Raw genomic sequence first — 22,273 nt, 5'->3', positions numbered from 1 at the left:
TGTCCCCTGGGTGACAAGAGCTCTTGTGATCTTGAGAATTGTGTAGTGGCAGCTCTGGGGAAGTGGAAACTTAGTTATCTCGGAAGAAGAATGCACCATTAAAACTCAACCCAGACCTCAGGGGTGCCCCTCATCACCTGGCATCTAGCAGAGATGGGGGGGTGATCCGAGGTGTTCTACACTGAGCACAGCTATGCTATCAGAACCCCCTTTTCGCTTTGGAAGAGTAGACCTCGAAAAAATACTAATAAACCCTAATAACTGGCATCATGCATATGTGTAATATATTGTGGAGGGAAAGGAGGAGGAGCGCTTGGAGTGGGGGATGTTCTGAAGGTTATTGGCATCAGAACCATGGAACAGACTAAAACTTCCTAGTGCTCAATAACGGTATGATCTTTAGGGAAACAATGTCCCTGACTGAGCCCTCTCTTGCTATGCAGGGCTCTCTGGAACAATAATTTCCCTGCAACCCACGTCCCACGTCACTATGACAAGTGTGGCCAGACTTGTGTGTTACTGACTGGAGACTCAGTGACCTCTGCATATGCCCATATGTAGGGGCGGCAGCATAAAGGATTTCTTGTCACCCAGATAGACAGGGCTTAACTCGAGACCCAGGTCCAGTGCACGAATAAAATGAAAATCGTTGTAGATGAAGAAAGAAAGGAATTCATTTCCTGAAAATTCTCATTTAACGTAACAACAAACAGTGAGTAAATATTTATGAGCCTAGAGAAAATTATACCTTTGAAGGATCAAATAGTAAAAATTCAAGGCTCTACAAGCATTAAATCCATGTCTTTAAAGAGAAGATTGCAGCCTTTGTATATTCTGTTCATTTCCTTTGGTTTTATTTTATAAAATACGTTAGCATATGAATGGGTTTGTTCTCATTAGCCTGTGCAGAAGCAAGAAGCTTAAAATGAAATCTTCATAGATGTACATCATCACTACCAAGTTTGTTTAGAAGGCCAAAGTCTTTCTTTGTGAATCTATTTCTCAGAGCTTCCTGGATCTGTGCTGGCATTCTTTCCCTACTCCACGTATGAGACACCCACTAACAGCAGCAGGGACTAAATTCTGCGCAGATAAAGGTCAACTGAAGTCCACAACTATTTAATATTCTCTACCGCAATACATCTCTAATGTTTTTCTGTTTTCCAAGTCTGATTCAAAATCTTAGGGTTGGAAGGGATCTTAAAAGTCATCAAACACAACCCTGAGGTTGTACACAATACTTCCTTCTAGAAGGTGCTTAGCCAAACATGCTTAGTAATACCACATGCCAGGATAGGGAAAATATAATAAACCCACAAATAAATGCTAATACTGGATTTTAGATGACGCTGATATGCCTAAAAAGCACATCAAAATATTTTCTTTTGGAGATCTTCATTTTAAGTCTCAAAGTGAGGAGATTTTCTTCAAGTCTAAAAAAAAAAAATCTCCCTTCCTTCTAGTCATTCACTGTCAAAATGTAATTATTTAATAAATCATAATGAATACAACTATAAAATCACTCGTTTCAACAAAAGATAGAACACAAAACATAGTTGGATATGAGTTTCTTTTCTTTTCTAGGAGAGGGGTAGATCTATTTGGTAGCCAGACTTTTTAATGCACTATCAGTGGGAAAAAAATCACAGAGAAACACAGATTATTATACAGAATGAATCCTAGGAACAGATGCCCTTACCGGGTCTGTGAAAATGCTGGGGAGAGCGAGACGTGGTTGGGGTATAGCTGTGGCGGCTGTACCCGGGGGAGTTGATGGAGCCCTGGCTGGTGGAGCGGTGGATCATCCGATCCCGAACGTCCTGGTACCCCTGGGAACAGAGAACGAGAAAGCAAGAGAACAAAATGTACATTCAGGTTATCAACACGTTCAAGTAAAATCGAGTTCCACAAAAGTTCCCAGGACCTATCATGTCTATGTTTTAGGGCCATATTCCTTAACTATGTATGCAGACAAGCATTCCACGGTTAATGCATTTTGTTCAAAGTCTGCAGTACTTGCATTTATCAAAATTTTAAGATGTAAAAATTATAAACCCCAATGTTGATAGAGCTCTGGGAAAAGAGGGAATAATTCCAATGACCACTTTTATATTGTGCTTTTCAGTTTTACAGAGTGTGCTCATGTATATTTTATCAGATATGCATAATAAGGAAGGTAGAAAACATGGAATTAGCTCCCTTCTCCCCTAATACAGACTGTTTCAGAAGGCTCCAAGCAGGCGAGAAACTGTGTGCAGGGGTGTAGCTCGTACAGGCAGAGCCTGCTTCAGAACCAGCCTCCAGACTCTAATCTCACCCCCCTACTCTGACCACCAACCCACACTGTCCACAGAACTGATCTGGGGATATTTCAAGTTGATTTTCCTGGAGAACATGCTGGTGGTGGCCTCAAACCCAGTAATTCTACTCCCAATTATTCCAAGGGAAACATATTCCAAGGAAATAATAAAAAATAGTCTTTAAATGGAAAAGTATAGTCAAAGATATTTGTAATACCACCATTTATAAAGACAAAACTGTGTATTACACGCTCAACAAATTGGGGAATGACTAAGTACATTATAGTACAGCAATGCAATGGAATATGATAGCACCACTAATATGTCACCTACGTCCACTTCTAGAAAGGAATATATTAGGTATTAAATACAAAAAAATCACACACACACCAACATAATACAAAACTGTTAAAACAATTAGAAGAGTACAAGGAATGTTTTAAATTTTAGGAATTTGATGTCTTATGAAGTTTCCACTAGTGTATGCTGGGTCAGACCTTGGTGCTGGACCACACTCAGATTTGGGTCAGTCTGAGCTTGGGCCACTAGCCTCAAAGCCACCCCTCAAGGGAAGAATTATGCAGGGGCACCAGAAAGTACTTCTATGGTTTCTGGTCACCAAGTAGGTGGTCAATGTTGCGGGAGGGCAAAACCAAGCACCTAATGAAACCAGAGGGTATGGGGTGAAGGAGTTGTTTCATTTTGCAGATCAGTACCATCAGCTTCCTGAAGAACCTTTACTCAAATGGGTTGTGAAAGTAACTAATATAGGGGCTGCCTTTAGTGTTGAATGCTGCAGAGTGGACGAGCATGTTTGGGCTGGTAAGGGACCCATGGCTCACTAGTGTACAATCACCGATGGCTCTATGTGAACCAGACACTTAGCAGGTTATCCCTGAGGGAACAGCCAGCCTGGTCGACTGGATAAAAGCCACTGTAAGGTCTGTTTACCCTGAGAAGGAGGAGAATAATATTGATTTTAGACTTAAAAGGAATGGCCTTCCAAGACGATGGCTCTGCTTACAGAATACACTATGACCGCTCTTGCCATTTCAGATGAACCAGTAGATTAGGATGCAGGTCAACTAATTATGGACGAGGGGAGAGAGCCCCACGTTGGGACAAGCAGCTTCACTCTCTGCAAACCCTTTCCTGCCACTTAGAGGAATAGGTTCCCATCAGCGTAAGGCTGTTTTCACCCCCCAGTCTCCATTTAAAAAGAAATTTCCTGCTGTGTCTTATAGTCACATCACACAAGTAAGGGATCCTGCGTTCGTCATAACCTTGCACAGTTTTTCTGTTCTTTTGTTTACTGTCCTTTTTAAAAAATTCCAGCCTAGGAAAGGTCCAAATAACTCCCCAAATCCACCCATTATAATTTTCAACAATGGCACTTACTTCTGCTGATGGAGTAGGAGACAAAGTCCTTGGAGACTAGAAGAATAAAAGAGAATTTAAATTAACTCGTTGTCAGTTTACTTAGAGTTGTTTATCAGAATCCCCTGGAAGCACTACTCAAAGTACAGATGCCAGCCACCTCTGGCGCATCTCCCATCTTCTGATTCAGTAAGTTGAGAGCGGGGATCAGACTGGTACACATGACAAAGCTCCTGGGAGACTCTGCACGTGGCTCTGCTGAAGAACCATGGTTTTGAGAATACGTTGTGATGCTTTAGGTGTTTAAGTTAGACAGACTGGAACTATTTCCCTTAGATGCTCAAGCCATGCTCAGTTTACTATTATGAGTTACAGTGTCTGCTGAAATACAGAATTTTGTAAACATGGTTGTTGACTAAATTTTAACCACAGCAATCACATAAAATAGTTTGATGACTAAAATAGGTGTGTGATGACTAGGTCTGTGGTATCCTGCCCTGGTGGCCTTGCCAACCTCCTCACCATTCACCTTCTCGTTTCCCTCCTTCCAGGCACACAGGTCTTCCTTGGGGCAATCAACAGACCAAGCCCTCTCTCACCTCAGGGCCTTTGCACTTGCTGCCCCCTCTGCCAGCAGTGCTTTGCACTCAGACACCAGCAGGGCTCACTCTCCATTTTCAGTGAGGTCTCTCCTCAACTGCACCACCACCCAGTGCCTTCTGTGACCCTCCAATTTAACAACCAACCGGGCCCCGGCATGCATTCTCCTCACTCTGCTTCGTCTTCCTCACAGCACTCTCGCTCTATAAAATCAGATTACATCCCTATTTGTTTATCGTCTGTCTCCCACATTACACTGCAGGCTCCAGGAGGGTAAGGACTCCATTCATTTACAACTAAGTATTCCCTGTGACTACGGCAGCTCCTGGTACATATTAGGCCAGGTCTGCCCCCGCTAACAGCAGGCTTCTGGATTCACCCTACTCATGCCTTCTGAAGGCACAAATGGCTACACAGAGCTTCAAGTGTACTCTTCCAGTGTTTCTAAAGTGGCCCGATGTGGAGTCTATGAAAGAAGTGTAAATAACTAAAGGAATAAATAATCAAATAGCTTGTAAAGTTTTCTAAGTCGCAAGGCCCATGTGTGTGGGAAGAGTGCAGTAATATGCCTGATTTCTTATCCGGGGGCATCTTCCCACCAAGATTCTATGCTCAGGGAAACTGGCAGGTCATCATTCCAGGTTATGACAGTAACGATGCTGATTATGAAAACAGCCAGCACTTTTATTGAGCTCTTATTCCATGCCAGGTACCGTTCTAATTTAAACATTTCACTTAATTCTTACAGAAAACCTCTTAGGTAGGTACTATTATTATCTTGAGTTCATAGAGAAGGAGATTGAAATACGTACTTTTCCCAAAGTCGTATGGTTAGTAAATATGAGAGTCTGGTTCCAAACCCAGAAATGTTTACTTCAAAGCCCAAACTCTTGAGTCATGTTTTACTGCCCAACATGGAGCCACTGGAAAGCACACAGAAATACAGACACTCTCCCGCCAAGCCTCCTAAAACAACTCACCTCCCCCTTGTTTGTATGATTTGAACACTAGGAAATTCTCATCCATTTGCTCCAGGAACAGCTCCTGTGCACTCTGCTCAGGAAGCTTCCTTGCCCTTTATCCCTTATGAAACTCTCCAGGGCCCAATGGCAGCTAAACAACGCAGGCCAGTCAACCTGCGCTTGAGAGCTGTTGCAGGTGCAGTTATAGCTATGTGACCACTAGGTGGCACTACAGGAAAACGGATACCACTTCCTGCCCAATGGACCGTTTCAATGCTGAGCTACCGCTCTGGAATAAAACCCAGATTGGACAATAGATAAATAAAAAGAACAATGTATATTATAATTATAAATGAATATAAACATCGTCATAAAACGATAAATATTATATATATTATTCAGAACAAATTAATAGAATTTTTCATGCCTTTTCTTCATCTATGACCTCAAAGCACCGTGTGATGCTATAGATAGTTTACAGTCTGTTTTAACCTTGGTTGAATGGCTGATTTTGATCCACTACTTGGGTAACATCTGATTGGACTTAAAGCAGTCTACAGATGATTCTAATTAAAAAAAATTAAAGGGGAAAAACATTTAGACTGAGTTGAATAAGCCAAGGGGAACAGACCAGAGCCCATGGGACCTGGGTAGGGGGTGACAGCAGGGAACCCCAACCCTGAGAGGGAAGGGGAGGACCTCAAGGGGCTGGGAGGCTGTGCTCCAGTCTCTGGATCATTAACGCGGGGAGAGCATTAATAAGCCCCAAGAAGAAACGTGAAAACAACAGTAGTAGCTGTGACTTGCTGAACATTTACGATGAGTCTGGTTCCCTGCTAATTGCTTTAATAGATTAGTTTATATAGGCTAGCTTTAATAGATAATAAATTACCTAGATATTATATAGATATTAATCTTTAATAGATAGTTTATTTAATTCTAACACCCTATGAGGTAGATTCTGTCTGTTTTTCAGATGAGGAAACTAGGTCAGAATGCTTGTCACATGGCCAAAGTCACACAAACAGCATGTGGAGCCCCTGGGTTGAGCCCAGAACCATGGCTGGTACCACTGTGCTATACTGTGGCCCCCAATCTCTCTACTCTCTCTGTTCTTGCACATTCTAACTATCTTAGGATGCTGAAAACTGCAGCTGTCAAAATTTAGGGTGTACACTCTCTCTCCTCATGATCCCCATGAATATATTTCAGCTTGTCTCAAGACCAAGACCCCCCAGGGGACCCTCCCTCCCTCATTCCCTGTGCCCAGCTCACAGACTCTCCCCTGACAACTTCAGCTTCCTTCCCAGAATGCTGGCTCTGCTCTCCTACAACCTGATCCTCACGCTTATTCATCCTCACTGTTGGTTTCTGTGGTTGGCCTCTCCCACCTCTCGGTAACCTCCTGAGGGCAGGGATGGTGCCACAGGCTTTTTAGTACCTCAAAGCACCTGGGATGGAAGCCTGCAAATAGTAGGCAATCAAAAGGACCACCTGATTTATTCTGACTCCAATCAGTAGTTTTATACATGTGACAAAAGAGAAGAAAGTTGTCGTACAACTCACAACTTCTAAGAATTGATTACCTCTCCCAGGCTCTGTCTGTCCTGTTTGTCATCATAGCCCGAAGAGTAGAAATGCTCATAGGTAATAAGATCTGGACGTTCAATATCATAAATTGCCTTGACCTTGGGAATGGCTGCTAAATCCTTGTAATCCAGGATTTCGTTGTCCACTTTTGCCTGGAAAAGTTAAACAGAAAGAAAAATTACTCTATAGTCTCATTTCTTCAGGGAACTATTGTCAGTGCATTTCATGTCTTGCTCAAAAAGTGAAGACCTTAAAAATAAACAAAGACCAAAACACTTTGCTTAGCACGGTCATACTTTGTAGGAAGTTGCCCATTTATACCATTTATTGATTGTTTTTAAAACCAAGTCACCAAAAGCTTAGGAAAAGACTATGCAGCATTCATCAAGTAGAGAAGACTGTAAAGCTTTAGGATAATTTCCTAAGTTTATTACGGAAAAGCAAAAGCTCAAACAGATGGTCAAAATATCCTCCCAGATGGCTAAAAACAAGAACTGCATGTCTAATAAACTAAATATTTAAATATCTTTGTGGCAGAATTTAAGAACACTCAGTATCAGCATTATAAAATGTAGAATTAACCTCTAATATCTGCATGCATGTTAGGCACAACAGTTTTTTAAGTCCTGCATCATGTCACTGCATTTTACAGGTCATCTACTCGATCACGCCACTGATGGTCACGTTCACTTATAAATTTAATTATCTGAAGGAAAACGTGATTGAGAATGCTGATCTACAAAAATGAAAATCGGATCTCACAACAGAAATAGAAATCCTCTGAATTAGCTTCTATTTTGGATTACCCACTGCACTCTGACAATCTCCTACCTTACCTGTCCCGAAAACGTCTCTTCCAGAAGTAGATACTTACATAGATAGTGTGACCTGGCGAGCCAGGGATACTGGAGCCTGGTCTAGAATAAATGCTTTCCGAGGAAGTCCTGGTAGGCTGTAAAATAAACAGTGACTTGTAAGATTTCAGACCCTGGCTTCAGAATCTGGACTGGCCTGAGTCCCTAAGCTTTACTAAAAAACTAAGCTGGTTAAAAAGGAAAGATTTGTGACTTTTGTGATGAAAGGCCAATACAGCTTAGAAGGAAAGATAAATGAAAACTAGTTGTGCAAGCCAGCCTTGAAAATGCATTTGGGGTCTTCCTTTTTACCTGCTCTTCCTTGCTCCCCACAAGGCCTTCTGGCTCTACCTTCGCACACATTTCTCTCCATCTCCATTCCCAGGATCCTGGCCCCAGTCATCACCTCGGCTCGCCTGGACTACTGCAATGGCCTCCTCTGTGGGTTTCCTGTCTTCACTCTTGCTCTCTTCAAATCCACTTGGCACCCACCAGCCAGAGAAGGCTTTTAAGAACATAATTTGGACTGTCACTATCCTGTTTTTGGCATCAGTGTCCACTTAGAATAAAACCACATCTCCCAGACCTCAGGATTTTGTCCCTGCCTTCCTCTCCAACTCTATCACTCACTAGCCCCCATCGCTCATGGGACACGGTGCCCGTCCCTGCTTCAGGGTTCTTAGCCTTGCTGCTCCCTCTGCCTGAAATGCTGTGAGCTCATTTCACTTGGCTGTTATTTTTCCTCCTTCCATCTTGGCTTAACTATCACCTCCTCAAAGAAGCCTTCCCTAATCTTTCAATGCAGAGTTGGTTCTCTCTGTTATTTTCTCTAACAAAATTTGTAACTCCAGATTTATTGGTTTCCTTGCATCATGTCTATCTCCATGATTAACTTTAGCTATGATCTCTGTCCTCATAGGGCTTATTTTTTCACCACTGACTATGCCCAATGTTTTGCACAGGTACTCAGAAGACATAAATGTTTGTTGAGGAAATGAGCTAGAATTTATTACTTGTAAACAAATACTCAGTTTGTGGACAGTTGACTCATGTTAATGACATGATTTGAACCTAGCCTCATGGAGAGTCACTGAAGTAAGCTTAGTGGTTGGCCACTGGGGAAGGTAAAAGAAACGGGACTTTATAATATATGCTTGGAGAACTCTGAGGGCGAGTGGTGGTCATAGGAGTGGGAGGGGAAAGTATAAGCCAGGATTAACTGCCTCCTACCTCTGCTTAGCATATTCTGGAAAGCTCTGCAAAGAAAACTGAAGGCCTAGCCTTCTCAGAAGACCTGCTCCCCTCTGTGCAGCTACTTCTTGGTGAGGATAATTTATAGTTCTAAGTCGGGGATAGGACCTTTTCCTCTTCGGTATTGTTTCTACCCATATTTGGCACCTTGAATGTGAGTGTAAGGGAGCCAAATGAGCTCCTAAAAACAAGGATGCTGCAGCACTACATAATTTCTATCTGAAGCAAGGAAGGGCAACCCACCCGGCCAGTTCGAGTCAGGCGGCCATTAGACTCACTGGAATAGTGAGAAGTAATTCATCGGGGAGACTGAGAGCAATCACGCTCAGGCAGCGTCTCCAGGATCTCTGAGCTACCAGGGTGGTGGGTTGGGGAAATCACACTGTGAACAGATAAAGGTGAGCCCGGCTCATCGCTTCTGGTCTTCCTCCCCAAGACCTGCCACATACAAGCACTTGCCTTCTAGAATGACAGTTTTCCAATCACAGGCATATCTCAATGTGAGAAAATTCCTAATTCTGAGTATACTGAAAAAGAAAGTATTTACATAATAACACTACTCAAAAAGTGCAATTCCTAGATCCATTCCCCAAGCAAAACACAGAAGTGACACAACCAAAGTGCAGCCCTCCTTTAAAAAGAGACGCCATCCCTTAATAAAGGTGAGCCAACATCCACCTCCGTGGGACTATTACTAATTACAGGGAGGCCGTCAGCTTCAAGTGGCCAGGATGTAATATTTGCCAAACCCAACACAAAGATGAAACCTCTTGACTAGCAACACAGGACTATTAACAGCAGCTAACATTTACTGCCCACTTACTATGTGGCAGGCCCCGTGCTGAGCTCTTCCCAGGCATGATCTCATTTAACCTTCTCAATAACCCCTGGAGGTAGGTTCTGTTACCACCCCTATTTTACAAATGAGGGAAAAGCACATGTGCACCAAGCCACAAAGGTAGGCAAGTGTGAGGATTTGGAGCCAGACACCCTACAGGCAGAGCCCAAGCTCTTAATCCCTGCACTAAATTTTCTCCCATATTGTAAGGCGAGTGTGACCATTTATCCCCTATCAACATAGCTTTGGGACAAACGAGGTGAAAGTAAAAGAAAAATATGAAGATCAACTAGCAAACAAGAGTGCCTGCTAACTGAAAATATTTTTATTGCCACCAGCAACATGAGAACCCCATACTAGCTCCCTGGGTTGGGGTGGGGCAGGAGAGGGTGTGCTCTAGCACAGTCAGATGTCCTGCAGTTGCTGGTGTTGCTATGACAAAGGCCTGTTTTCATTAACAAGCATCTAGGACATTATGTGAATAGCTGGAGTGCACGCTGAGCTTTGGGGTCTCTCCCACGTTACTCATCCGTATTTTTGCCAAATGTGGGTCAGGAACGCTTTCTTTCTTTCCTCTAACGACGCACCCGGGGATGGCTCTGAAGTGTTTTGTTCTCTCGTGTGCTGCACATGCTGCTAGGAATATAGCTGGAGGACAACACCAGCACATGTCAGGAAGCGGTCTTTAACGCTCTCTTCCAGGGATGACGAACGCCCTGGGAAGAAGAGGGCTCTTGGCCGACCTAGCCTGTTTCAGTTCAGTCTCTCTCTACCTTCCATCTTCCCTGGATTAAAGGATCCTGTGGGTTATGGAGGCTTTCTCGGAAGCACTTATCTTGTTCATGTACACTAAGAATATTGTTGGGCTAAGGGTTTTAAGAGTTGTCTGACAAACTGAATTCTTGTCAAGTCTCATTTGATTCTTTAAAAGTTTTCAGATCGGAATCACCTCCAATTTGCATACACCTGTCCAGGGTTCTCTGATTCGAAAACAAATATTCTAGGTTTTTATAGTCAGTGTTCAAAGTCAAGTCAATGTTCACCAAAGCTGCCAATGCTCTGGTGCTTCCTAGAGAGATCACTCTGCCATGCGCATCTTTAGACTACTTAGCGCTGTTTGAGAAATGCTCAGGATGTCTCTTGCAGATTCAGAAGCTGCTCTTCTTTCATTGCATTTACCACTGTCTGCTTTGGCTGCATTCTGACCTCCTAACCTTACTGTAAGATCTACTTCCACAGGCATCGCGTTTATGGGTTGGGTTGCACTCTTGCTGAAATTCTTTCTTACAAGGGCCCTTCTTTGTTTTCCTGTCTAAAATGAAATAATGGGATAAAACACAACTCACTATAAAATAATATAGTGGGGTTAAAAGGCTCGCTTTGAAGTCATAACTTGGTTCAAATCCTGGCTCTACCAGTTGTGTGACATTATGTGAGTTTTTCTTTTTCTTTCCTTTCTCTTTTCTCTTTTAACTTCCTTGAGCTTCAACTTCTCTATTTACAGAATGGAGGAGAGGATGCTAACAACACCTATTTTATAGGGATAAATGAGACGATATATATAAAGCTTCAAGTACCTTGCCTGGCACATGGCAAGTAACCAGCACTTTCCGGATATTAGACTGGATTTCTTAGCCAGTTAATCTCAAATAACGAGGGACAGTGCTGCCTCTGTTTTGCTTCTCATGATAGGATAGTCCTTTCCAATATGAGTTACATAAACTAGACTTCCTTAGAGTTCTCTACAGCTACCACACTTGGATTCCTTCCCATCAGAACTCAGATATGTTTAGGAATTTATCACAGTACATGGGGCAGCAGTCCCACCTGAGTTGACAAATGTCCTTCCCCTTAAGAACTCTATGAAGTGATCCTGTATCTTCTTGAGATGGTGACTTCCTGCTTAAGTCTCGGCTCTAGTAATTAATGCCCTTCCGTGTCGGATGGCAAAGACCTTGCGCAGGCCCGTCGTATCTGCCAGGACACTTCCTGCTTTGCTGCCTCTTGAACTGTGCTCAAGCCTTACACAGCACACAGGGATCGTCTGCTTTTTGTCACAGTCTCTAATGGCTTCCAAAATGTATTTGCTCACTCAGTAGAGATCAGAAGTCTCTCCCTTACGAAGACAGTAAAATTACTTTTTAAAACTGAACTCTTATTTTTGAAGTTTTAATCCTAAATATTTAGAATTTTACATTTCCACTCTAAACATCTAGAACTCCAAACATGTTGAATTTTAAATGAACATCTTGTTTGTTATTGAAAGAACTCCTTTTATTCTTCTAGCTGTATTTTTTCCCCTAATTAATACATAACTTGCTGAGGGTCTCTGATGGCCAAGACATCTTCAAAAGGCACGAAGCTGTCTTCCAACAGCCCAAATCCACTCAAATTGCAACTCACCTTCCCTTAGAAGCAACAACTTATTGATATGCTTTCCCTCTTTCAAATCCCACTGATAGTTTCTTCTTTACCATTAACTTAACTTGGGCTGTAACCAAGTTTTACAGATGTTCCATATTTCCAAAGATGATCCTTATGCACAATCATTTAACCTAAATTACCATTTTAACCCATTCAGATGTCTAGGTTAACAATAGTGACCCAATAATTATGAATTGAATTCAATAACCCAACGGATCAGCAGCCTTTGTTTCTGGAATTCTCTATAAGAGTTATGATGAACAAAATTACTCTCTTGCCTATATTATAAATGAAGATAATTTCAAATATTTATCCCCAAAGACATGCCCACTTCTGTTCTACAAAGAAAGGAAACAGGGACCTGTGACTAAGCTGTTAAAAGCAGTTGTAATTTACTTACTTTTCTTTAAGCACATTTTCCTTCATGTTTTGCAGGAAAAAAAGAACTTGAAAGCACAGATGGAAAAATTCAGTTCTTTCTTTTGATGCCATCTTTGGCAAAAAAAAAAAAAAAGGCAGAGAGAGGAGTGGAGAAGGCACAGTAGATATAGAAAGGATCATAGACTGACTGTGAGCTCTCAGAGTATTTTGCCAACAAAATCAGGCAAATAATTTAATCCTCATTTTGGCAACAGGAGGAAAGGAGCCTTCAGTAGGAACTTTCTAGTTGGGTGTGGCTGTCCACACTCCATCTCTCATGCAGAAGGGGTCCATATATGACCTACATTTATTTCCCAGCACACCTTCACACTCACTTTTCATTTCAAAAGCTTTTTTATATGATTTCAAAAAGGTTTTTTATCCGCAAGAAAAAAAAGTAAAAAAAAATCAACAGAGAGGTCTCACTAGAAGACTAGTGATTCACTCTAATGGGAACAAAAAAAAATGGCATTTGATCACTAAGAGTAGATGTTTGGAAATGCATATCTTTTTGTTTTCTGTATGAAATCTTTTCAAAAAGCCCTCTAATGACATTGCATCTGATTTTTTTCCCCTTTGCCTTGACTTTGCCCATCTGTCCTACCATTCAGAAGGGAAATTACACTGAAGAGATCTTTTTGTTTCCACTTCAGCTGTGATCATTCTTCAAATATTGACCATTAAAAACACTTACCAGAGCTCTGCCTGGCGAGTAAGTGGAGAAATGACATTTTCCACTTACTTTCATTCTGGGCCACCATGTACGCCTGGTCCCTTCTCAGAAGGAGAGTGCTGGAAAGCACTCTGCTGCGCCCACCCGCCCCCCACTCAGCAGGAGCAGCGATGCACGACTACGTTCATCTAATTTGCGCTCGTCCAAAGCCATGCTCTACGGAGGGAGAGAAACTACAGGCGACTGGCAACCAGATCAGGAAGCTCTTAGGAACACCTAGGGGACAACTACTGATATAAGGTGACTGCACCTTATACGAAGTGCTGCTGAGCATGACAGTACCTGCCTTGCGTTTTTGTGGAAGTTCACTAGACAGGGTGGTGGTAATAGCTGCAGAAGAAGGAATACTTTTAAAATCTGCATACACTGAATGTTCAGTGCTAAGTCAAGAAAGGGTGAAACCATCTCCTTCGGAAAAAGAAATTCGTGTTTGAGAAGAAGGAGGAGGGGCTCGTGGGCACACATTTCCTTCTCTGGAGACAGTTTCCCAAATGCCATCAGCCTTGATTATGGCCAAGAGGCCTCAGTGTCTTTGCAGTGTAAATCTTAACACCTATACATTCTGATGAATTGCAAAGACACACTAAATAGAATAAAATACTCGAACACAGTGAATGCTGAGAATAGAGCAACATGTATTGTAGCGACACTAATAAAACAAAAACCACCACTATTATTCCGTTGTTCTAAACATACATAAAGACACTAATTTGCTCCTTTTAAAAAAACATACACACGGTATTTGGTATATTATAGGTTTGCAAGTGCATATGTAATAATAGGTGAATGTTAGTTTCAAAAGAAAAAAAATCTCATGCCCATTTTGTATGGCAGTCCATTCATGCTTGAGCCTCCAAAGGCATAGCAAAGAAGCCCCTTTTTAGAATGAAAGCAAGGGATCCACTCTGGATTATTACAGATTTGGTCCTGGGAATATCATGTGCTGTGTCTAGAATGAATTGCAACAGGAATTACAAATGCTCAGTACTGAATTTTACCTATAGACAAAATCTGCTATTCACATAAAACTCTTCCAAGTAAGAAAGACTGGAATATGTTTTTGTTAGGTAATTCTATTGTCATCAATTTCTTTTCCCTATGATTTAGCAAGAGGAAGGAAGGAACAATGTCAGAATATAAATAATAAAATGACTTTCCTCTCTTAAATTTGACTTTCCTCTACAGCAAAACCAGGGCTCATTTCTGGTGCATACGGTGCTAAACGTTCCTGCAAGGATTACAGTTTATCTAACAGCTAAAGGTGTTTGATATTATCTGGTGAAATGAGCTGCTGTATAGGCCACAGTATTTAAAAGATCAAAACATCTGTGTGACTTGAGAATTGCTTTGGAGTTTTTAGGCTACTTAAAGGTTCTAGTGAGCTGCTCCTCCATGGCCAATGGGTGAAGGAGGACCTTGTCAAATGGCTCATTTTCTCTGCCAGGTCCCAAGCTGTTTACAACTTTCTGTGATAAAGCTAAAGTTGACTTCATTGATATTTACGGCTGAATAATTGGAATCAGATGTCCCTTGTGAACAACAGAAGAGGAAGAGAGAAGTTATTAAAAACAGACCTCTCTTTCTTTCCTTTAACCTATCACTTCTCAAGACGCTCCACGGCTCTTAAACTGAAGGATCTGGAGTAAACCAAAACATTTCCCACTTGATGAATGTATTTTTCTTCATGTCCGGAAGATACATCACTTGGCTATACCCTTAGGCTAACAAAATAAACACCATTTGAGTTATGAAGTATACTTTTGGGGGAAAAAACCCAAAAACTATTGAAAAGGCAACTTCTTGCCAACTAGAGGTACTAATTCTGGGCAACACTCATTTGCAGTGGGTACAAGCTTTGGCTGTTCCTCTGGATTCATGAGACTGTAATTTCATTGTATGTGAAAACTCTGCCACTGGAGCTAAAGTTTTAAGACACAATGAAGATCATACAAGAAATACAAGTTGGAGCGTAACCCAACATCACGGCCAACACAACGCACCCACGGCCTGGAATCTGTAGTTAAGTCTTGTTGCTCACGACCTGCGTTGTCCTGGGCTGACTTCACTCTATAGATAAAGAAACTGTCTGAAAGGCTTCTTTCCACTCTAAAACTCTACTTCTATCTTTCAAGTCATTTAAAGAAAGAAGGTGAAGTTTTAATAAAAGTAGATGAAAACCAAAACTCTTCTCAACCTTAGTGCAGCTTTGGCAGGCACAGAAAAAAGGCACAGGAATGAAGCCCAGACCACGGTGCTGTGCTGCAATTTGAATTGTTAGCAGAGCTACAAAATGGGTTTCATCTGGTCAAAGACGGGATTTGGAAAGACACTTGTAATTTAACAGGTGAAGGTTTCACTGATTCTCAGAGACCCCCAAAGAAGGTCAACTACGTGCGGGGAACACAGTCTCCTGCCTCGCTGCTCATCTGGAGAGCTGGCCGAGTACTCTCCCTGTTTCTGCACAGGTCCTACAGTCATCTGCTCTCTTCCTTAAACACTATCAGACTTAAGCCAAGATTTAGTGCTCTCCTCCTCCTGTCTTCCCAGGTTTCTTGTTCTCTCTCCTCTTGTGGCATAGAGGAAAGAACATGAGTTATGGGCTTACAGAGACCTGGGTTCCAATCCTAGCTGTTCCACTTCCCGGTGAGGAAACTCTGGGGATGTTCCTTAAATATGAGTGGTCCCAGTCTCTGCATCTGTAAAAGGGCAATAAGGATGGCTACCTCAGAGGAATTCTTAGGGAGAGCAACTGAGAGTACACGTAAATCCTCCAGCCTCTGCAGAGTAGGTCCCTGATCTCATTTGTTTCCTTTCCCACTTCACTACTCCATTCTTGAGCCCAACCACTTCCTACCTGAGCATTGCTGTTCCCTGGCCCTATGCTCCTGCTGTTCTTTTCACCAGGCCCACCCCTTTCTTGTCATCTCCACATATTCAAATCTCATCCAGCCTCCAAAATTCAACTCAAAGACCACTTTTCCCAGGAAGTGACCCTGGAGACTTTTTCCTTCATCTGACATTCTTTGATCTATCTGACCCATATCCTGTCATACATTTCTATGCCATTTTATAATTACTTATATGTTTTTTCTTCCCTACCAGTCTAGGTCTAGAGCATCTAGCCCAGCATTAACTACACCTGGGTGCTCAGCAAATATTTGTTCAATGAACAAACGTGAACACAGGACCAAAAGGGTAGCTTCTAATGTGCTCATTTTAATGAAGACAATGCTTTAGCCACTGCTCTAAATGAAAACATTGATCAGAGAAGAAATAGCCAGAATCAGGATGTGAGATACACTCTGTGGGGTGAGAAAAAGCATCTGCCGCTGCAGGAGCCAAAGAAGTTATGTGGGAAAAGCAGCACACAGAGGGAAAGCGACAGAAGCCTGGGGCCAGCACAATGGCTCTGAGCCTCAGCCTGGACACAGCGCCAACCTGCAGAGACGGAGACCGTCCTGTGCGTCGAATCAGACTTTTGGGATAAAAGAAATCGGATGAAGAACGACGAACGTTTGGCTGCCGTGAAACATGAGAAAAGGTAAGAATGAACAAAGAAATATCCTCAATTCAGAAACACTATCCAAAAAAAAAAAAACTTTCAGGAAAACTAATTTGATAGTAATCCCAAGTGGCGTTGCTTTAGTTGATACATGCGTGTGTGCGTGTGTGCGTGCGTGCGTGTGCGTGTGTTTGGGGGCCCATGTTTAAAAGCATATTAACTGGTCTTCCAGTACATTTGTCTATGTTCCAACCCCCAGCCCTTCCTTTCCATTTATTTTGGCTTAGACATTCTTACATATGAAGAGTAAGAAGCCAAGGAAGCCAATGAGAGATGTTCTTAAGAATCTGTTGTTATAAACGCCCCACGAGTTCTTAAATATCAAGAATGTGGATTACTCAGTGGGGTTGCTGAAAGATTCCTAAAACATTTTCATTTTGCTATGGTAACTGCATTAATGCGAGACCCAGTGAAAGGCCTGGAAATCTTGGCTCAAGATTTGTGATCTGTAGACACACCCTTAAGAGAGTACAAGATTTATTCCCTTATTCAAAAACTGATTCCCCTTTAAACCCCACCAATGTCAGCATGTCCCCCACCCGGGGCAGACTGGAACATCTTCCCCATGGGGGTGCACCATCCTTCTCACTACTGGGCTTCCCAAAGGTGCGTGAGCTGAGGGCTGGCCTGACCTCCCAAGTGGTAAATGTTGGCTTTAGGAGAAGAGCTTTGGAATTCTCTAGAAAGCTTTCACTAAAGGAACGAAAAACAATAGCTCCTCTTGACCAGAATGAGTGGAAGTATTTCACTAGTTGTTTTCATAAGCTTATCCAGAGAGTTCCATCAAGATGTGATCAAGAGTGTTGATTTTTTTAAAAAAAATCATTTTAGTAACACAATCTGCGAACTCAAGCAATCCTTACAGAGAAAAGACACACATTCCACGCAGTCTGGCCTCATTAGCATTCCTCCTTTTGTCTACCAAAAGACTTCATCAGGGATGAAGGAAAAATGATAATTCAAAAAACTAAAAGTACCACTGTAGAGATAGTGCAAACCACTATCTACTTGGGTGGTTTCTGGGCAGCATCCCCTAGCTGTGTTGTGAATTTTACATTCTTATGATAAAAGTGACAATAAGTACTATCTTTAATGTCCCACTATTTTATAAAGATAACCCATTTCCAAAGCATCTATGGTTCCTCAAAAATCCCAGAGTCTGGCCCTCAGACACAAGTGACTGTTCTAGTGTGGGCCTGCCTGGTCGATGGACTTGATGGTTATATTCACACATGCTCGTGTTGAAGATGCATGTCGGAACAGAGACCAAAACCATTCTGATATCGGCATATAAATTCCTTTTAAGTTTGTCTTGTCCTTACTCAATTATTCTGAGAAAAAGTAGTTTTTCCTCCACTTAAAGCATGCTGTACCGGGTTTATATACATGGCTCCGTAGGCCTGCTCGTGGCAGATTGAGAAGAAATGATACCATACTCCAGAGTCTGGCCTCCAATATAAATTCAGGCCATTCTTTTCCCTGAGACACCAAGTGGAGTACGGTCCAACTCCAGTTTTTCCAAGGGTACCACTGTGTTAGTTAAACGGAGAGACTGTGGACTGGAATCCAGTCTGATTATTGCTCTGAAAAATACTTCACAGCCCAGGTCAAAAACTGGGCCATCTGAACAGAATACGGATTATGATAATGACCTTACAACTGTGCATAGCCCTTTGCTTCTGAAAGAGACAAAATATTGTCATCTGGAGGTCTTCTGAGACTTGACTAAGACCAGGAGAAAGCTTTAGAAGTTATAGATAAAAGGATTTATCCTTTTGTTCATGTGCTCCATGTTCTAGGATAGTTACTAAAACATTTTGATGCTACCTAAGAGTTAAGTTACAAAACCATCCAGGGCTCTTGTCCACCTTGACACATCTGGGATCATCATTATTTCCCCCAAAGGTTTTATCTGACAAACCATCAGCTTTTGGAGATGGAGGCCACTCAGTGAATTCGGATTTGAGAGGTCAGTAAAATGTACCAAGAGTGGAGCAGTGAATGCAGAGTTTGGGTTGGAGTGGTTACAGAATAAGTACAAAAAAAAAGGTCTGGTAAGGAGGTCACTAGATGTTGGACCTAGAACTTGATGAATCATTTTTTCACATCTGTATGATTTGACTTTTCCCTTGATTGCTTTCCTAAGGACCCGACTAGTGAGGCAAGGCTTACTTTGTCTAACACAAGCATTTGGAAACAAAACCCACAATCAAAGGGAACCTCCTTTCCTGGACAAATGGTTTTTCAATGGCTTTTCAATGGACAATGGCTTTTTTTGGTCTGCTATAGAGAAAAAAAGTAATTTCACCCAAACTCCAGTCCCAAGAATTTGTGACTATAAAATATAGGGCCCGCAAATGCACGAGGCCTCACAGCTCTAATTACTTCCTTACCCGCAGCTTTTCCTCAGTCTTAGTAGATTGCTTACAGTCGGGATGCCAAACGGTGGAACCTGGCAAGACATAAAGCACCACTCAGAGTAAAGGAATTGGAAAGAAGGCATAGTTCTATTAGACAGAACTTTGAGAATGGTTCATATCCCTCTTTCCCCATAACAGGGAGTGTTAGAGCCCTATGGCCAAGTGAATTACGACAACTCCAAATTCTGCGTGAGTTTTCCTCATCCAGTCTGAGCTTGTTCTTTAAAGGTCATTATTGTAGACCACAGAGACCACTAACTGGGCACAAGGGTATTTTGACGCAAGAGATATTTAGTTCTTGACTGGGTGTGTATTTTTTTTTTTAAACCATATTATTATCCTTTAGAAGTAATGTCTGTGTGCTTACTACAAGCTGCATGTAACTTCAGAAATATGGGCCACACGCCATGTTTATATAACATCAAAACAAATAAGCAATTTAGATGAGGGAAATAAAGTCAAACCGGGCAGTCTACATCGAAAAGCAAAACTCTCTGAATTCTTCTGTAGATCCGATTTTACACACAGTCATCTACACAGACAGGGGAAGTCAAGCCAATCAGTAGAAAGGCTGAAAATTATATTACAAATCCCAGTTTCCTTTAACTTCCAACCTTTTAATTAACAACAACAAAAAAGTCTCCACTTTTAAACTGGTGAAGTTACTACTTAAGTGTCATTTTCCACTCCAAGGTCAATGGCCCTCTTTCTCAGAGTATGAAGCCCTTTCACAGACAGAACCGATGTCAGGAAACTCAGCAAAGTACTTATATCCAATAGAAAACTCTTATCTTGTGAGAATGCAAGCCTGCCTCTACTATTTTGAGTGCGTAGATACATAACATATGTCATTTATACAATTGGGGAGAAGACCTATACGTAAGTCCCAAGTTCACAAAAGGGTATGTTCGAATGTGGGGATGGGCAGGCAAGCTTGAGGGAGCACTCAGAAAGACTTAAGCAAATCAAGTTACTAAGTTGAAAGCAGGGAGTAAATATATAAATTTAACAAGAATCTCAGTATGAATATTAGACTTTCTCCATTTTATTGTTGAAATCTTCACCTCTTCCAGCAGCAATCTGTGTGGACTTGAAAAGTCACCAAATTAATATAACTCGAATTATTTTACACCACTGAGCTAAAATAACACTAAATTAATGACTCAGAAAATACATTTTATATCAGAATAATATTTTAATCCCTATTTAACAATCCTTTCTATCTCGCTTAACCCAGGTCCAAAAAAAAAAGAAAATCAAACAAACAACCATCAGGCAGACACACAGTCTCTTCAGCACTAACATTTACTCGGAGGCTGGCTACAAAGCACAGGAAATCCTCTTAACGTGCAGGGCCAAGGGGTCAGGGGCCGGGCCCGGGAGCAGCGTTCTCTGTGAAGGCTCCATTGAGCGGGAGTCCTTGGCCAGAACACCAGGTTTGTACACAGTGTCACATTGTTCTCCAGAGGTCAGACACCCAAAGAATGTGACTCAGAGGGAACATCAGATGTTGAGGAAGATGAAGCTGCTCATTCTTCAAGGATGTGCTGAGAGGGCAGGCAAAGAGGACCAAAGCCCAACTCTAGAAGAGATTTATAGCAATGCTGGAATTCTGCACGGAGCCCATCTTAACAGACAGTTGTTTATTTGTAGTACGAATATGCTGTATTGGTGCCCAGCTTGAAATCACTCTCTCTATTCAGCTTCCAGAACCATGTGAACGTGCAGAGCTACACCCAGAGCCTTTGAATCTCTGTTCCCAGCAGACGTAGGGTTGACGTGCGCTCCTGTGTCTTTGTGTTTGAGTGCTATAATTAACACACTCAAATCTAAAACAAAGCCTGGAGACCAAATGAAGAATAAATCGGCTCCATGCTGAAAATGCAAAATGACACCTGCCTATCGCTACTACAGATTCACAGCCTATCCTTCGGGAAATGTGTCACATAAAGCCCACATGAGACCATAGATTCAGATGCCTGTCACTCGCCTTTATGGGGTCCTTTAAAATTCAGTGGATTTTTTTAATCTTAATTTTTCAGAGTGATCATTCCAAAGCTAAAGGATGTTTGGGTTGTCAATTTCTCACACAGATAGCCTTTTTTAGGGGAGAGTAGCTGCAGCTTTGCTTTAATACTCAAGAATCATTTCTGTAGACTTTTCTTAGTTGCATAAAAACAAAACTGAGAGCAAAGCAAACCATTCATTAAAACTACACATAGTGTTACGTGCAAAGAGAAACGAAGACACAACGCGCAAAGGCAGATGAGACCCAGTAATTACCGAAACTGAACGAGCAAAAGCTCTTACGGTTCTTGCTAATTTTACTGATAAGCCCTTGTCTATTTAATGACTCTTTTCCCAGCTAAAAATAGTAAACCGCTTGCACAGATGGTGCTGTTTGACTGGAAGAGAATCTTCCCCTAAAGCTCTCTGAGAGGCTCCAGAATTTTAGAGGAGACAAAAACTAAACATAGTTGTACACTGGGTAAATTTCTCAAAATCATTTTCATTAAAGAAAAATCTAATGGCCTTCTGGTAATGGATACTTCGTTGGCTCCAGAAACTTCTCAATTTCTCTTTCAGGGACTTTGGGTGTGTTTGCTCTCACTCTTTCAATATGAGAGCTATGTCATCTTCATGGGATGAAGTACGTCCGTGATACAATTCACCAAATATGAGATTTTCTTCTTCCTGAAAGCCTGGATAAGAGCAGCTGAGAGACTAAAAAAAAACCTTTCTTGCAGCATAGTGAAATGAGAAAAGACAAGTAGCCATACAATAAGTTGCACATCTAGAAATGCATTCTCCCTTTTGATCTTTTGTTTCCCAAACACATTCCCGGGGAGGGTTGGGAGGAGGTATTGCTAATTTTCACTCTTGCTTTACATCTAAAGCATCAACATCCAGTCCTATTCATTCATTCCAGAAGCAGCACAGTT

The 22,273-nt window shown here is 41.8% G+C and overlaps 1 protein-coding gene across 10 annotated transcripts in view; it reads right to left on the bottom strand.

The window, feature by feature from the left end:
• ABLIM1 (actin binding LIM protein 1) overlaps positions 1–22,273 on the bottom strand; it is a 291,304-nt gene that overhangs the window by 28,303 nt on the left and 240,728 nt on the right. For 6 of the 10 annotated variants that reach the window (XR_011441743.1, XR_011441742.1, XR_011441741.1 and 3 more), the window contains 6 exons: positions 19,305–19,363; positions 16,788–16,868; positions 7,704–7,781; positions 6,826–6,981; positions 3,699–3,734; positions 1,700–1,829 (listed from right to left, as the gene is read on the bottom strand). Coding sequence is in view for 3 of the 10 variants with exons in the window: in XM_070276216.1 (XP_070132317.1) it covers positions 1,700–1,829; positions 3,699–3,734; positions 6,826–6,981; positions 7,704–7,781; positions 16,788–16,868; positions 19,305–19,363 (540 nt within the window). In the remaining 7 variants the exon portion in view is untranslated. The remainder of the gene's footprint in view (positions 1–1,699; positions 1,830–3,698; positions 3,735–6,825; positions 6,982–7,703; positions 7,782–16,787; positions 16,869–19,304; positions 19,364–22,273) is intronic. The other 4 variants (XR_011420691.1, XR_011420692.1, XM_070276223.1 and 1 more) reach the window with 1 other exon arrangement.

Source organism: Equus caballus, chromosome 1, assembly GCF_041296265.1.
Source record: "Equus caballus isolate H_3958 breed thoroughbred chromosome 1, TB-T2T, whole genome shotgun sequence".
NCBI lineage: Eukaryota > Metazoa > Chordata > Mammalia > Perissodactyla > Equidae > Equus > Equus caballus.
Note: the sequence above shows the minus strand (reverse complement) of the source record. Positions and strands in the feature narration are given on the sequence as shown.